This window comes from Xyrauchen texanus, chromosome 42, assembly GCF_025860055.1.
Source record: "Xyrauchen texanus isolate HMW12.3.18 chromosome 42, RBS_HiC_50CHRs, whole genome shotgun sequence".
Taxonomy (NCBI): Eukaryota; Metazoa; Chordata; class Actinopteri; order Cypriniformes; family Catostomidae; genus Xyrauchen; species Xyrauchen texanus.
This window is the reverse complement of record NC_068317.1, coordinates 6650680-6667251: the sequence shown is the minus strand read 5'-3', so window position 1 is coordinate 6667251 and position 16572 is coordinate 6650680. Positions and strand designations below refer to the sequence as shown.

Sequence of the window (16572 nt, the reverse complement as noted above, 5' to 3'; positions counted from 1 at the left end):
GGTCTCTGGGAACAGAGCCATAGGAGGCTCGGGGGGCGGAGCCCTGGAAGGCTCGAGAGGCTTGAGGGGCGGAGCCCTGGAAGGCTCGAGAGGCGAAGCCCTGGAAGGCTCGAGAGGCAGAGCCCTGGGTGGCTCGAGAGGCCTGGGAGGTGGAGCCCTGGCAGGTTCGAGAGGCTTGAGGGGCGGAGCCCTGGAAGGCTCGAGAGGCTTGAGGGGCGGAGCCCTGGAAGGCTTGAGGGGCGGAGCCCTGGAAGGCTCAGGAAGCTCGGAAGGTGGGGCTCTGGAAAGCCCGGAAGGCGGAGCTCTGGAAAGCTTGGGTAACTCGGAAGGCGGAGCTCTGGAAAGCTCGGGAAACTCGGAAGGCGGAGCTCTGGAAAGCTCGGAAGGCGGAGCTCTGGAAAGCTCGGAAGGCGGAGCTCTGGAAAGCTCGGAAGGCGGAGCTCTGGAAAGCTCGGAAGGCGGAGCTCTGGAAAGCTCGGAAGGCGGAGCTCGGAAGGCGGAGCTCTGGAAAGCTCGGGTAACTCGGAAGGCGGAGCTCTGGAAGACTCGGGAGGAGGAGCCCTGGAAGGCTCGAGAGGCACTGGCTCTAGGACAGTCCCGGCTACTGGCGCTGGCTCTTGACGGTCACGCCACTGGCGCTGGCTCTGGACGGTCACGCCACTGGCGCTGGCTCTTGACGGTCACGCCACTGGCGCTGGCTCTTGGACGGTCACGGCCACTGGCGCTGGCTCTTGGACGGTCACGGCCACTGGCGCTGGCTCTGGGACGGTCGAGGCTACTGGCGCTGGCTCAGGGACGGTCGAGGCTACTGGCGCTGGCTCAGGGACGGTCGAGGCTACTGGCGCTGGCTCAGGGACGGTCGAGGCTACTGGCGCTGGCTCAGGGACGGTCGAGGCTACTGGCGCTGGCTCAGGGACGGTCGAGGCTACTGGCTGGCTCAGGGACGGTCGAGGCTACTGGCGCTGGCTCAGGGACGGTCGAGGCTACTGGCGCTGGCTCAGGGACGGTCGAGGCTACTGGCGCTGGCTCAGGGACGGTCGAGGCTACTGGCGCTGGCTCAGGGACGGTCGAGGCTACTGGCGCTGGCTCAGGGACGGTCGAGGCTACTGGCGCTGGCTCAGGGACGGTCGAGGCTACAGGCGCTGGCTCAGGGACGGTCGAGGCTACAGGCGCTGGCTCAGGGACGGTCGAGGCTACAGGCACTGGCTCACTGACCTCTGAGGCGACAGGCACTGGCTGGGTTACCGTGGTATGCGCCAGTTTGGGTTCGCTGGGCGCTGAGAGCAGAGCCAAGAGGGGTTTAGGGCACAGGGCTGCGGCAGGCGGAGGCTGGAGAGCAGAGACCTTTCCCCTTCTCCTCTTCCTCCGGGCTGATGCGACTGGCGAAGCTGGGACACTGTTCCTGGTCAGCGTGGCCTCAGGCTCGCTGACGGTGACCGGCGTAGGCTCTGGCTCGCAGACCGGGGCAGGCGTAGGCTCTGGCTCGCAGACCGGTGGGGCAGGTGGAAGAGGACGAGCCAAGGACGACTGGAGGGTCACCGCCGTGGGAGTAGAGGCAGGATCCTCAACCACACCCACAGTAAGCAGCGAGCCGCATACCAGAAGTGTCTCCTCCATGAACTCGCAGAGCGTCCAGCCACGCGTCGTCATGGGCAACCGCTCTTGGAGCGAACCGGTCAGGCTAGCCTGGAAAAACACCACCAGGGAGGAGTCAGGAAAGTCGGTGGCGCCCGCCAGGTACAGGAAGTCCCTAATGTGATCCTCCACCGGGCAGCTTCCTTGCTTCAGGTCCAGGAGGCGGCAGCTTGCCCGGAGAACCGCTGGATCCATTGTTGGGTCAGTCGTTCTGTAACGCTTGAGCAGAGAGGCAGACGAGGAGATGCGGATCCAAATGCAGTTAAGAATTTATTAAATAAACAAACAAGTAAACACAAAGGAACAACCCTCAATGGGGAAATAAAACATAAAACTGAAAACTAAACACGATGAACACAAACAGAGAACTCAGGCAGGGAACACATACCAGGCTAACAACATACCTCCATTAACAAACAACGACTGACAGAGACTGAACAACCAGACAGGGTTTAAATACATAAATGTGGGACAAAGGGGCCAATGAACAAACAGGACTCAAACAAGATAACAAGGAGATTAACAGAAACCAAAGGCAAATTAACAAGGGCAGGTGAAAAAAATGAACAGTGAACACGAGGGAAAACAAGACTGTGGAGCTACAAAAGGGACAAAAGTGAAAACTAAGGAGTACAAAAGTGACAAAAATGGTAAACAAAAGGGCAACAGTGGAACAAGACAGGGTATACATAACAAAAGGTATGATGAGAAAATATATACGGATTTTCATGCACGGCAGCAAGTAAATTACTTTTTTCTTCTCTTTCTAATTTTAATTTATACAGTTGTCTGCATGAATCATTCCACAAATTGTCCCACAGAAATAACTTTATTGACATACTAGTAAATCTATTCATCCATTTAGACTATCTATTGTATGTATTTAATAATAATAATAATAATAATACAAATCAATAAAACACATATATCCTGATATTAAAGTCTCAGCATACAAGTGTAGATATTGGTATTTAAATCGTAGAGTTTAATTTTGTCCTGCAGGTGTCTGCATAAGTCTGTGTCCTCACAATGCTCTTGGCTGTGTACGATTACTCCAGAACACTTTCAAACTACTTAATTTAAGATGCTTTAGGGAAATGGCCACAAAACTAAGAAGAATCACAAGTTGGATTCTATATTCTACTTAGGCTTGCAATGCTTTTGGGAAACAAGGTTCAGGCTGGTTAGTGATGGTTTGTCTTTCTAGTGGAGCTGGTTGACCAAGGAGGTCTTTTTGGTGAAGCTAGTTTAATAGCTGTGGCAGCGGGGGCGTGGTCGAGTGTCTGTCTAGAGGGAGAAAGAGCAGTAAGGGGCTTACACCTGAGCTAAATTATGATTTCTGTTTCTGATTACAGTGAACACAGGGAGAGTGGCATAAGAGAGTGAGAGCAAGCCAGAATGGAGCTGACTGTTGTACCGACTGCCTTCCATCACTCTGGATAGTTTTCCTGGGTTTTGGCACCAGTGTAATACTCTCCTTTCCAGCAAAGGAAGGGTCAGGAGACAATTGGAGAAGGTTAAAATTTAGTCTTTTAATTTCTCACAAACACAGACTCCATGGCCACAGAGTAAATTAGTATCACAATTAATCTTTTCAGTCAGCTTTGTCACCTCCATTCTGGCTTGCTCTCACTCTCTTATGCCACTCTCCCCGTGTTCACTGTAATCAGAAACAGGTGTTGGGCATAATTTAACTCAGGTGTAAGCGCCCTTACCGCTCTTTCTTCCTCTAGACAGACGCTCGACCAAGACCCCGCTGCCACAAGAGCCTATGCTGGTGACCAGACCTCCAGAACAACTAGTCTGCTAGAATGCTAGTCTTTTCAATAGGGAGATCTACTTATAACAAGAGCAAGGCACTAACAATGCAAATATTTACATATGGTGTCAGTTAGGGCAGATATATGATAGTAACATATCAATCTCATTGCTGACAATGACACCAGCTGGATGAATGTCTTCAACTGTGTAGTGACAGGAAGTCATTTGCCAGACATCCAAGTAGACCACTGCAATGTCTCTGAACATTTCCCTCATCACAGTGTTCAGCTGCATCCTGTACCAGTCATTTCCATATTCATCCTGCAACAAAACACAATACTGTCAAGAAACATACAAAAAGTACTCCTCTCAGTTATAGGGCACATCCACACTAATTACAAACTTTAAACCACGCCCCTGTGACTTACACTCGAATTTTGTTGAACGCATGGGCTAGAGTGAGCTCTATTTTTCGGGTGAAAGGTCCAAAGAGGGATGTAATGAAAGTGAGCTGTATTTGGTTATCAATGATTTCATATAGTGAAAAGGAAAGCACATTTTATTTACTTTACCACCAAACCCAAACCCCAGCCCTAAACCTAACTATCAGTGGAGTACAAATGTAATCTTACAGTAGAGGGAAAATGAAACACCCTCATTGCGCTTATGATTGAGTCATTGTGAACCCAATTACTTCCTAGTTTCCATGGGTCCAGAACCAACATGTCTGTTGCACAGCATGCTCAACAGCTAGCACAACATGCTCAACAGCTCACTCAACATGCTATCATTTGCACAACAGGAAAAGGGGAACACATTTCAGTTGGTGCAAATATGTCTGATGAGAGATATTGCTTCTCAGTAACTCAGTAGAATGGTGTGGATGTCAAATTCCTGTTCGATCATGTTGACAGAAAATGGTTTTCAACCAAAGACGTATTAGTGTGGATGGGTACATAGAAGGTATGTGCTCATTCTAAGAATTTATGGTCCCATGGCACTTCTAATTATAAGAACAACAATTGTTTAAAAGTGCAGTGTACCTTTGTGAAGCCAGTGTTACCCGACTTGATGATGACAGTAGACATTGGTGCACGTTTCAGTAGTGCAAGGACAGCCTGACGAATTTTGGCAATTTTATGCACATAGAATGTTATCGGATGACAAACCAGGTGGGCAAAGATTGTGAAGACAAAAGCTGTATGATGGCCACCTGTTATATAGTCAATTTCATTGCTGATATAATGCAGATCAGCAGCTGGCATTTTACGAAATCGCAGAGGATAACCGTGTGGCCTCCAGTGAACAATAATATTATTTTTCAACTCTACGGCCATCAGGGGTCCATTCTTAGGATTTGTATGGAGATCCATTCTTTTCAGGCCTAAAAAAAAGGTAAGGTACAGTCACATTATACAGTATAATAGTAATATGTGTTTTCACTCTTGCCATAAAGCCTGGCATAACTTGACAATTTAATGTTATGTTATTTGTATTGTTTGTAATTTTATTGATTAAACTAGTGGTGAAATAATGGTGCATGCTGCATATGCAATGCAAAAAGGAGCCACACAAAGGGGCATGCCAAATCAACATAAAAGGGGGGCTCTTAGCCAGGGTGAATCATTCAAGAGGGGTGGGGGGGCTATGTTGAAAATGTATGCACCCCTGTAAATGGGTGGCTGCACCCTTGAATCTGTTCAAAGAAACTTGCAGTACAATTAAAGTAGTTCACTCTTACTTGGATTTGAACCAGGGATTAATTTGTTCCGGAACAAGCTGGATCCAGATTTGGCACATCCGAATTTGACCCGGCAGCTAGTCTAGTGATTCCCCTTACAAAAACCTCAAACCTATACCCACCCATAACGTCTAAACCCTTAGCCAAACCCTACATTTAAATAAGGTGCTAAACCTAAATTATGTTAGCTAAAATATGATCCCTGTATTGTATCGATTTGAAATTCTATTTGTTGATTGTTTGGTCTCTATGGAAATAAAAGCTGTACCTTTTCTTATGAGCCAAGTCATATGATATGATATGATCTTGCCATCTTGTGCAAATTAGTACAGACACACGTGTCATGCGATTATGTTGAAACTGCCAAATCTGTTCTTGGTCTTGGATCTCATAATTTACAAATAAGTACTGGTTTGAACCATGTGGTTACCAGCCCATATCTCTAACCACTACACATCAACACCCCAAAAGTTAACCTGTATTTGCTGTTAAATGACTTGCCTGGCACAGTTCGTAGGAAATACTCAAACCACTGCCTTGTGGTGGAGTCTCCCATCATGTAGACAATCTTGTTTTTAAGACAATTTCCCATTTCTGTATGATTGAAGTGTTTAGTTTTACACACAAAAGACTTCCAGATATCTTGAAAATAGAACCCTGCGGGAACTGGTGTTGTCAGGCCAGATCTACATCTGTCTTTCGAGCCTAAATAAAAAAAAAGTATTGTACATGCACTGAAAAAGTGTGTTAGTTATTTATTACTAGTTTCAGGCACCAGCTTTATAAGACATGAACATACCTAGGTCTGCATTGTTGGGGAGGACATTTATTACACGTGTGTCTCCAGTAATATGTTTGTTTGTAACCGTCCTGTATAATACATCATGCTATGAATACATATATTTTTTTTAGGAACGTGTATGATTGTTTTCAAGTGAGTGACTCTTATTTCCAATTACCTTGCATATAGTTTCTTCTCAAAAGGGTTTAATGGGCTTTGAAAAATTCCTGCTTCATGAAACACCCAGTAGTCACAGGAAAGTGTCTTTGGTCTCTCACACTGCCACACTGTCCCTGTTTTGACATCCTTATACTCACAGCAGCAGTTCCGTTTAATCCAACTTCCATCTGGGCCCCATTTAAGATTACATTCTACTACTTCTCTGATCCATGCTCCATTGGGTCCTGTCCCCTCAAAGTGACCTTTATAGTGGCTTCGTGGGAATGATGACTCACCGTATTTTTTAAGTATCTGTATAACCTCACTGGAGTGCATCAAACGTACAGACACTTGTGCCTGGCCTTCCCATGGCAGAAGAAAAGCAACAGAATAAGTTCCATTACGATTATCCACAACCTCCCCAAACACACCTGCCTTTAAGAACAAGAACAAGTGTTTGTTATGAACTATGAAAACAAGCATACAAATGCATATGAGAGTGCTTGGTCAACATGCAGTGTTTAACTCGCTGACCATGTTTGTTGTGTTAATGTGACGGTAACAAAAGAAAGTACTCAAGGGGGTGATGTGAGTGACCCTCAAATGTCTGTGCCATTAAACTGAATGTGTTATTATTCAGCCCCTTTACAGTCTTCATTTCAGGCCAACAATCAGCATTCCGTTTAAATTTCACTAGATACAGTAATCATTGTGGCAGGGCGGAGGGCGGGGCCGGGTCGTGATTCTACACACCCGGTCCCTTATCAGGCTAATCAAGCCTCCGAGAGGGATAAAGGCAAACTGCGGAGGATTGTGCGGGAGAGATCGTTTATGGACATGTCCGTCATGTGTGTGTGTTTGTTTTTTTTTAAGTTAACCATTAAAATATTATTTATATTGTTTCCATTGACTGCTTTACACTGGTGCCGAAATCCGGGAAGGAGGAGGGTGTGGAGCGGAGGGGGGCAGGGCCGGTCGGAATATCGCACGCCCGGTCCCCAATCGGCCTGATGAGGCGCGCGAGGGATAAAGGCGGCCGGTGACAGTGGTTCGAGAGAGAGAGAATTATGGGCATGTCCGTCATGTGTGTGTTTGTGTATGCTTTTGGTTTAAGTTCTCATTAAATATCATTTATGTTGACAAGCCGGTTCTCGCCTCCTCCTTGCCCATCCTTTAACTGTGTTACATTGGTGCCGAAGCCCGGGGAGGAGGGATGCCCATCGCAGAGTCCTCGACACTGCCGTCCACCCTGGGGAGCGCCGTTGCCATCTTCCGGGTGACTGAGTAGCCCGACCGCCCGGATGCGGGGAACGGCCGTCGTCCACGGGGCAAATGGGGACTGGATAACCCGACTGCCTGGAGCGAAGGAGCCGCTGCCGGGGGCGGAGGAGTGCCCTGCCGTCCCCAGAAATGCGGAGGGGTCGAGGGAGACCGCCGTCCGTGAGGGGAGGAGGGAAGAAACTCTCCGTCTGCCCGGAGCGGTAGAGCCGCTGCCAGGGGCGGAGGAGTGTCCCCATTTGCTGCCAGAAAAGCGGAGGCGCGTTCTGCCCGCTGGGGTCGATGGTTTCACTTCGGTTCGCCCGGGGTTGGAGCGGCTGTCGTCCACCTGAGTGTGGAGGAGTGTTCGAGGACCACGCGACGGTACATCAGAGAACCGGTGAGTGAGCTTTTTCTCTCTCTCCTCTCTCTCTCTGTCGCACCTTTTCTGTGTTGGCCTTTTCCCTCGCCTATTTTGTTGTTGTTGTCTTCCTCTCCTGTCTCCTCCCAGGGCGAGGAAGGCGGGGATGACCACGCGGGACGCAACATACACCCCGGGATGGGGGGGTGTACGTCATGCCGGTGGCACCCCAGCCTGAGATAACGCCGGGAGGAGTTTTGAGCGGAGGGGGGGTGGGGCCGGTCGGAATATCGCGCGCCCGGTCCCCAATTGGCCTGATGAGGCGCGAGAGGGATAAAGGCGGCCGGTGACGATGGTTCGAGAGAGAGAGAATTACGGGCATGTCCGTCATGTGTGTGTTTGTGTATGCTTTTGGTTTAAGTTTTCATTAAATATCATTTATGTTGACAAGCCAGTTCTCGCCTCCTTGCCCATCCTTTAACTGTGTTACAGAGGGATACGCCGTAGTAGAGTTCTCACCACTAACATCCACCCCAAAGGAGCAGCCGTGGCCATCTGCCGGGGGACGAGGAGCCGGCCACCTGGAAGCGGAGGACGGCCGACGACCACGAGCAGGGAGGGGTTTGCTGCCGACCGCCTGGAGTCGGAGAACTGCTGCCAGGAGCGGGGGGGACCCCTTCCATTCTCCGAGAACGTGGCAGGGCGTTCCGTCCGCCATGGGGATGACCTGCCGGCAGACGGGGCTTCGGGCATGCCCTTCCCCAGGGAAAGAGGGGGGGTGTACGTCATGAAGGGGGCTCCCCTGCCTGAGAGAACGAGGGAGGAATGTGGCAGGGCGGAGCCGGGTCATAATTCTACACACCTGGTCCCTACGCCGCTACAGGATCTCCTCCGAGAGGGATAAAGGCCGACTGCGGAGGATTGTGCGGGAGAGAGAGAGAGTTTACGGACATGTCTGTCATGTGAGTGTTTTTGTTTAAGTTAATCATTAAAATATTATTTATATCGTCAAGCCGGTTCTCGCCTCCTCCTTTCCATTGACTGCTTTACAATCATGTATTTAGTTTTTAAAGAAATGTAATAAAACTAACTTCACTAAAGTATTATAAAGTAAAGTTTTAATCAGTACAGTGGTTAATTTGGTTAGGAATAAAACTTAAATTAAACCAGATATTCCATCGCAACATAGTAGTTTACTTAGTAGAATTTTTGAATTTCTTTACTGATTAAATCGAAATCATCAGAAACAAAATTGGAATTATGCATCCGTCTGCCACAGCACCTCAGAAGACTCAAATTATCCCCTATGAGCAACCCTGTTAAAGGTCAGGAAGAGCTAATAAAAATGATTAAAACATCTAATTCAACAGCATGCATGTTAGATCCAATACCGACAAACCTCCTAAAAGAGGTGTTTGCTGTAATCTCAGAACCTCTTCTTAATATTAGTAACTAATTATCCTTAGGGCATGTCCCAAGAAACTGACAGTTCCCCGTCTGTCACTCTCTCGACGTTGTGTCGGAGAAGCGACACTAGGGGTCTCTCTTGAGCGCCAAATATGCCTCTGATCTATGAAAAAAGGCCAATGAGAAGTTGGTAGACAGTATTTGCATACCCCACCCCCAGATATACGGGTATAAAGGCGAGGAAATACATAGAGTTCATTCAGAAATTTTCTTCGGAGCCGATGGTTGTGCATGCTGTTTGCTACGAGTCGCACCCGTTCCTGTATTCCTCTGATGCTCTGCATGCTGTTGGATTGACGGCGCATTACAGTGGCTTTCTCCTTCCTTGCATGGCAGTAGAGTTTGCCTCTGGGCACTTCGACAGTGCAGAAGCCAAACTCGAAGAGTGATTTTCTCTAAAAAAAGTATACTTTCACTAAAAGAGCAATACACACAAGTTGGAGGGAACAAGACGTTGTGTCCTCCCGGCCACATTGCTGAGCCAAGCCACTGTAGTAAGTCCGACCATTCGCACCTCAGAAATCTGAGGACAACGATTTTCGGCATACCGGGTCAGAAAACTAATCTAACTGATAAAGTCATATGGAAAATATATAACAAACATAGCCCTTTAAATCTTTCATTTTCCCTGTTGCCATTTTCAATACTCACCATACTAACCATACACTCTACATGACATATGTCAGTTCGATATAATAAGAATATATCAAATAACTTGTTTGGTTACGTTGCCAACGTTAGCTAACATTGGCACTATTGTATGTAACATAGATGCCAAGACAGGATACGTACAACAAATAACAGACTTAACAGCGTGATAGACACTTTTACTGATTGAGATCACCGCTCGGATACGAGGGGTAGCAATACTGTCTGCCAACCTCATTGGCCTTTTCATAGATCAGAGGCATATTGGCCAAGAGACCCTAAGGGTCGCACGAGCGAAGCGCAGCGCCACGTCTAGAACAACTCACAGGTATCGCACACCGGACGCGCACATTCTATTCGCTGAGCTCAATTTTGAACGAACTCCTGGTAGAAGTCTAGAAGAGCTGCATGATGGGTGAGTTTTAACTTGATGTATTATTTATTTTTTATGTTAATTTAATAGCTGATGTTTGATCGTTAATCGAGTAAAAGTGTCTATCACGTTGTTAAGTCTGTTATTTTGTTGTAACGTTATCCGTTGTCTTGGCAACTATGTTACATACAATAGTATTTATTTAGCTAGCGTTTAGCTAACCCGAGTGACAACGTTAACCAAACAAGTTATTTGATATATTCTTTTTATTATATACGTAACTGACAATATGTTATGTAAGAGTGTATGGTTAGTATGGTAGAGTATTGAAAAATGGCACAACAGGGGAAAATGAAAGATTTAAAAGGGCTATGTTTGTTATATATTTTTTCCAATATGACTTTATTCAAGCTGTTAAATTAGGAATGTTAAACTAAATGTAGGGTGAAGTCAGTATGTATATTAACGACGATTTGAGACGAATAAATGTACATTTAATATACAACTATGTAAATGGCGCTCTGTGGTGCGGCAGGGTTTTGAACAAGGTCCTGAGCCGTAGCTGGGCGCCGCGGACAGACGGCGAATGGTGCCGCCGGTGTGTGTACACTCATAGAGAATAATGTGTTAGAATTTTAAAGACATGGCGCTGCGCGGTGCGGCGGTGTGCGACCCCTTTAGTGTCGCTTCTCCGACACAACATCTCGTTCCCTCCATCATGGAATGGAGGTTACATCCGTAAACAAGACGTTATCAAACCTCTTTATTAAGAAACCCCAGATTGATCTTGGAAATTTGGCTAAATATAGTCCAATTTCAAATCTCCCATTTATGTCGAAAATATTTGAACAGGTATAGTCCTCCCAACTATGTTCATTTTTACAGAGAAATTGTATATGTGAAGAATTTTAGTCAGAATACAGAGAATGCACTCATCAGAGTTACAAATGACTTGCTCTGATCAACTGATAGTGGCTGCATTTCTCTTCTAGTGCTCTTAGATCTTAGTGCATCCTTCAACACCATAGATCATGACATTCTCTTGGATAGGCTTGAGAAATATGTTGGCATTTGTGGACAGGCATTAGCTTAGTTTAGGTCCTATTTCTGTGACTAATACCCTTTGTCTGTGAAAATGAGGAACTCTTAGATCAAATTAAATTTAAGTATGGAATGCCACAGGGATCAGTTTTAGGGCATCTGCTTTTCTCCTTATATATGCTTCACCTGGGAGACGTTATCAAGAGCCATGGAATTAGTTTTCACTATTATGCCAACAATATCCAACTTTATATTTCTTCAAAACCAGACGAAATTTGTGTATAAATGATTTCAAAGAGTGGATGACTAGAAATTTCCTTCTACTAAATTCCAATAAAACAGAGGTACTAATGATTGGAACAAAAATAGGAGGGCGATCATTTTCATATTTGGCTCCTAAACTATGGAATAGTCTTCCTAGAAGTGTTCGGAACTCAAACACACTCTCTCAGTTTAAGTCTAACTAAAGACTTATCTCTTCAACCATGCATACATCTATTTTATCCATCAATTCATAGTTATGCTGCTTTAGTTAGGTTAGTCGGAACCAGAAAAACTTCTCTTATTCTTTAACCCTGCTTTAAATTGAATGGCCTCTACGCTAATTTTATTCTATTTCTTTCTCTGTCTAAACATCGGATATATATCCCAAAGTTACCAGAGCCTGCCAAATCCATTTCCGGCCATGGCTGATGTCTGACTCCCACTGCTACGTATTCGCTGAGTAATGATAACCAACAGTTATTTGATATATTCTTTTTTATTTCTCTGTCTAAACATCGGATATATATCCCAAAGTTACCAGAGCCTGCCAAATCCATTTCCGGCCATGGCTGATGTCTGACTCCCACTGCTACGTATTCGCTGAGTAATGATAACCAACTGCAGGTTATTTAAAAACTGATCTACTAATCCAGTCCAGTCCACATTATTGCATTTATTAATTTAATAAAAAAAGATCCATGGGTATGAGGCTGATGTAGGTAGATGTTTTATACATTTATAAATGTATAAAAATAGCAGATTTTATACCATGTCTACATTCTTTTTCAATAATTTTCAAATGTATGTTCACCAAAATGCTTAAACATACCTTTAACTTCAAATTAAAAAGCTTTGCTTGGAAAAAGTCTCCTCCATAAGCTTTCAGGTTGTTGTTGTGGTCTCTGGCTGTGATAGTAACATGAATCTTTTCTCCCACTTTGTAAGTCTCATTGAGTCCCACAATAGAGAATGTTGAGTGAACTGGACTTGTGCTCAGATTCAGCTGAGTGATTTCTTGATCTGGACCTGGCCAGTCCAGAGCCTTCTGTAGACCTTCCCACTCATCATAACTGATTCCCATATCCTCATGACTGATTTCCATGTCAGGCTTTGAGATTATACTTGAATTATTATTTTGAAGAGCATGTTTAGGGCTGGGGGGATAAAATCTTTTCACTTGGATTCTAGATTTCATCAGTCCCAATAGAGCCTGAAAGAAAACCAAATGTCAATCACATCCAATTATAATATGGGTTCTTGTTTGGTAAATTGCAATTTACAAAGTTTTTATGAACACAATCACCATAATTTCACCTTTAAGACAACACGTCAACTTTATTAGTGAAAGCGTTTTTCAATATTAGGGCATGATTTTTTGTAGAGTTGTTCACTGGGGACTTTAAGACACAAGCAGGGATGTAGTGCAGGTATACGGCATATACCCACTTCTAAATCCCCTGTGATGCGCATCATTCAGTAGTGTCCTGCATTATCCAAAAACATGAGTAGCTAATCTAATCTCAGTGTTTCCCATTAATTGACTAGTCTACTTTGCCCCGCCACGGTCTCATAATGAACCACATTTTTTTTTACACTTCTCATCTAAAATATTTTTGCACTTCTCAGTCTCACAATAACATAAAATAAAAGACTGTGATTTGCGATCTCTCTTGCGCGCCAGTCAGTTCCTTAACCATTGCTGTAAACTCACACACTCACACACTCGCAGATATATGCACTGGAGTATTCCGTCCGTTATTTGGTTGAGGACGACGACAGGTAAGTAACGTTAACTCAGCCCTCTACATTGCGATAAATCACTCACATATGTAAGTAAATTACTCACTGTGCGACCAAAAAACTTCTGTTATTAGCCACTGGCAACAAGTGAGGCATAATAAAATAATGAAATTTACATTTCACTCACCAGTGATAGAGTTGTGTAGTTTCGAACACCGAGTCCCTTTTACTGAATACAAACAGCTGAAGCTGGATTCAGCCTCGTCTTTCCCAGCATGCTAACTGATGAGCGCAGGGAAAAAGCACTTGTGTCATTCAGTTGTGAAGATGAATAACTTCTCAAGCGTTGAGACTTTCGCCAAACTCCCGTGAAAAATAAACGTATTAATTTTGTAAACGCAAAGGACTCCCGCTTCAATTAACGGCCATGTAATGCAAATCGGGTTTATTCACGCAGTGCAGCAGTGAGACAGAGGAGATGTCCTGCTCTATTTCTGTGGAGATCATCAAATGCAAGAAGCACAATCTCAAAGTCTTCCTTCATAAGAAATAAGGGCTTGTGAGTAAATCAGAGAGCCTTAAAATAATGTGTGAAAGTGAAGAATTTAAGGCAGAAATATTTTACTATTGCACAATATAATATAATATAATAGCTATACTGGTTGGCTGGGTCATAGTAAGTTTGTATGGTAATCAGTCATCATATTCATGACCTTTCCCACCTTATGAATTGTTTTGTTAATAATATGTATGAAATTTCAAACAGTGACAACAGCTTGTATCATTAGTAAAAATGTAATTTCATGACATCATAAAAATTGATAGAATGTGAAATAGGTTAATTGGCATAACGTTACACTGCTTACGACTATCGTTAGCAGTCTCAGGTAACGTTAAAAGATAAAAAGCTGAAACTGACATCCCTAGATTTTACCTGGCTTTTCAGAATGGTTAGAGCATGAAATTGTTAAGCTACAGTAGGTAGTATTTATTCATTGACAAAAAAATGTCTATATAAACATGGTGTCGTTTTAAATGAGGCCCTGTGAGAAATTAGTTAGCTCCACAGACTCTAGCTCTGTGTGAAAAATGTTGGTCAGGTAGTGTCAATCCAGCAAATGTTAGCCAGTCGCTTTTAGCATTTGATTGTCACTGCTTCACACACCTCTGCAAGAGCACCCGTGAAAGCACGTGAAAGCGTGCCTGTTTATTCCGTCGGAGCGAACATGAACACTTGGTACACCAACCTTTGACACATTCTTCATTATCACCACGTATTTTGGAAAGTCGAGAGAGAGATTTTACGTGTATTTACCTGCTGGAGTTTGAGTGCAGACGTGTCGCTGATTTTTGATGTGCCTGATCTCTTCATGATGAAGGAAAGTGCTTTTTTCCTCGTTCTTACTGCTGATTTTAAGATATAATCTGATGTTTTAGAGGTGGTTGGTCTTGATTTTAACTCTTTTACCTGCAGCATTGCTATACTCGCCAGGCTTCCTGTTTTTTGAGTGACGACACATTACATCATCGGTCGTCGTGGTGAAATGGAAATCCCCTACTGGATTTTTTCTGTCACTGACCTGGACGCTGTTATATTCTTGGGCCTGTTTCCTGGCTGTCGGGCCCCATGTTATATTTTGTCTTTCCACGTCTGGATGGTGCGAAGGGCATGGAGAAAAATAAGTGTTTGCTCCTTGCCTCTTTATGTTTTTATTTTTCTTTGTCCTTATTTATTACTGGGGGCACCTACCACTGGAATGGCTACTCCGGTCCAGTGCTCCCAATACCGTGCGATTCATACAAGGGCACGTGTGCATTTGGTTGTTCACTTAATGTCGCATCATTCCTTCTGCCCCTTTTCTTCCCCTCTGACACTGTTGACTTGGTCTGCCTGTCCAGTATCATGACGTTATGTGACAATTTTTCCACCTTCTCCTGTGTGCTCCAAGATTCCAATTTTGGACACAAAAGCAATGAACCATATAAAAAATCAACTAAGCAGAAATATTTAATTGTTTTGTTGCTGTTAATGTCAGGGAATGTACAGCCCAACCCAGGCCCAGACACCCCTATAAGTTTTAACACCCCGGCTGATTTTAAAGAAAGATCTGGTCTTGGTTTCCTTCATTTGAATGTTCGCAGTCTTGTTCCTAAAATGGGCTGTACTCCACAGATGCTGATGTATTTGTCTTATCTGAAACTTGGTTAAGAAAATCTGTTTCGGATAGGGAAATCAATATTAGTGGCTACAATGTTTTTAGGACTGACCGCCTTAATAAAGGTGGGGGTGTAGCAATTTACATAAAAAAATCAATATCAAGTTAATGTACTACTGTTAAAATCATTAGTTAAACAATTTGATTTTTTAGCTTTGGAGCTCGAAGTATCTAAATCACTTAGTATAATGGTTATTGGTTGTTATAGGACACCCTCGGCTATTAGTGGCGCTCTGTCCTCCTTAATGAAACTTCTTTCTGATTTTAACTCTAAGGAATTAGTAGTCTTCGGAGACCTAAATTGGAACTGGTTACAACCAGTATCTGATGATTTCAGTGCTTACTGTGATTTATTATATCTTTTTCAGATTGTTGACAGTCCCACACGGCCAAACCACAAAAACCCGAAAAAATCATCGCTAATAGATGTAATTCTAACTAACGTTCCTCATAAATATTCAACTGCTTCCATATTTGCAGTTAGAAATACTAAAATGCCTAAAACTAAATCACGCATTATCGTTAAGCGAAATATGAAGCACTTCTCAGAACAAGACTTCCTTCATGATTTATCTAGATGTTGAAAGTGCCTGGAATCTCTTTTATGAAGGGTTTACCAATATAATTAATAAGTATGCCCCACTAAAGAAGTACAGAGTCAAAGGCCGAAACAACGCTTGGTTTTCACCTGATTTAGCAAATATCCTTCATGAGCGCAATGTGGCATGGGCAAAAGCCAGAAAATCTAATCTGGACTCTGACTGGCTGGTCTTCAGACAAATGCGCAATACATTTACTCTCAAAATTAGAAAAGGTAAATCTGATCATTTTCTTTCTCAAACCACTAATAATCTAAATAATCCTTCAATCCTTATAAAATCGTTATCAGAAAACAGTAAAGGCCAGGAGCTTCCCTCAAGCATTGTCATGGACTCTCTAAAAGTTACCAACAAGGCCAAAATGCTTGATTGTTTCAATGAACACTTCATAGCCTCAGGATTTTTATTTGAGTCATTCAGTCCTCAACATGAGTGTTCCTCTACAGTTGAGACTGTTAGTCTTGACCCTTCTAGTCTGTCTTTTAGTTTCAGTCCTATCAAAGTCTCAGACGTAAATAAAGCCCTCAAG

At 44.1% G+C, this 16572-nt stretch overlaps 1 protein-coding gene across 1 annotated transcript; it reads right to left on the bottom strand.

The window, feature by feature from the left end:
* Positions 1 to 3366: 3366 nt before the first annotated feature.
* Positions 3367 to 12601, bottom strand: LOC127635338 (NXPE family member 3-like). Its single transcript, XM_052115293.1, has 6 exons — positions 12318 to 12601; positions 6097 to 6512; positions 5937 to 6007; positions 5639 to 5842; positions 4440 to 4780; positions 3367 to 3717 (listed from the first exon to the last, which is right to left on the bottom strand). Exons 1-6 carry the CDS (start codon positions 12588 to 12590, stop codon positions 3523 to 3525), a joined length of 1500 nt encoding a protein of 499 aa, XP_051971253.1. The 5' UTR covers positions 12591 to 12601; the 3' UTR covers positions 3367 to 3522.
* Positions 12602 to 16572: the final 3971 nt, after the last annotated feature.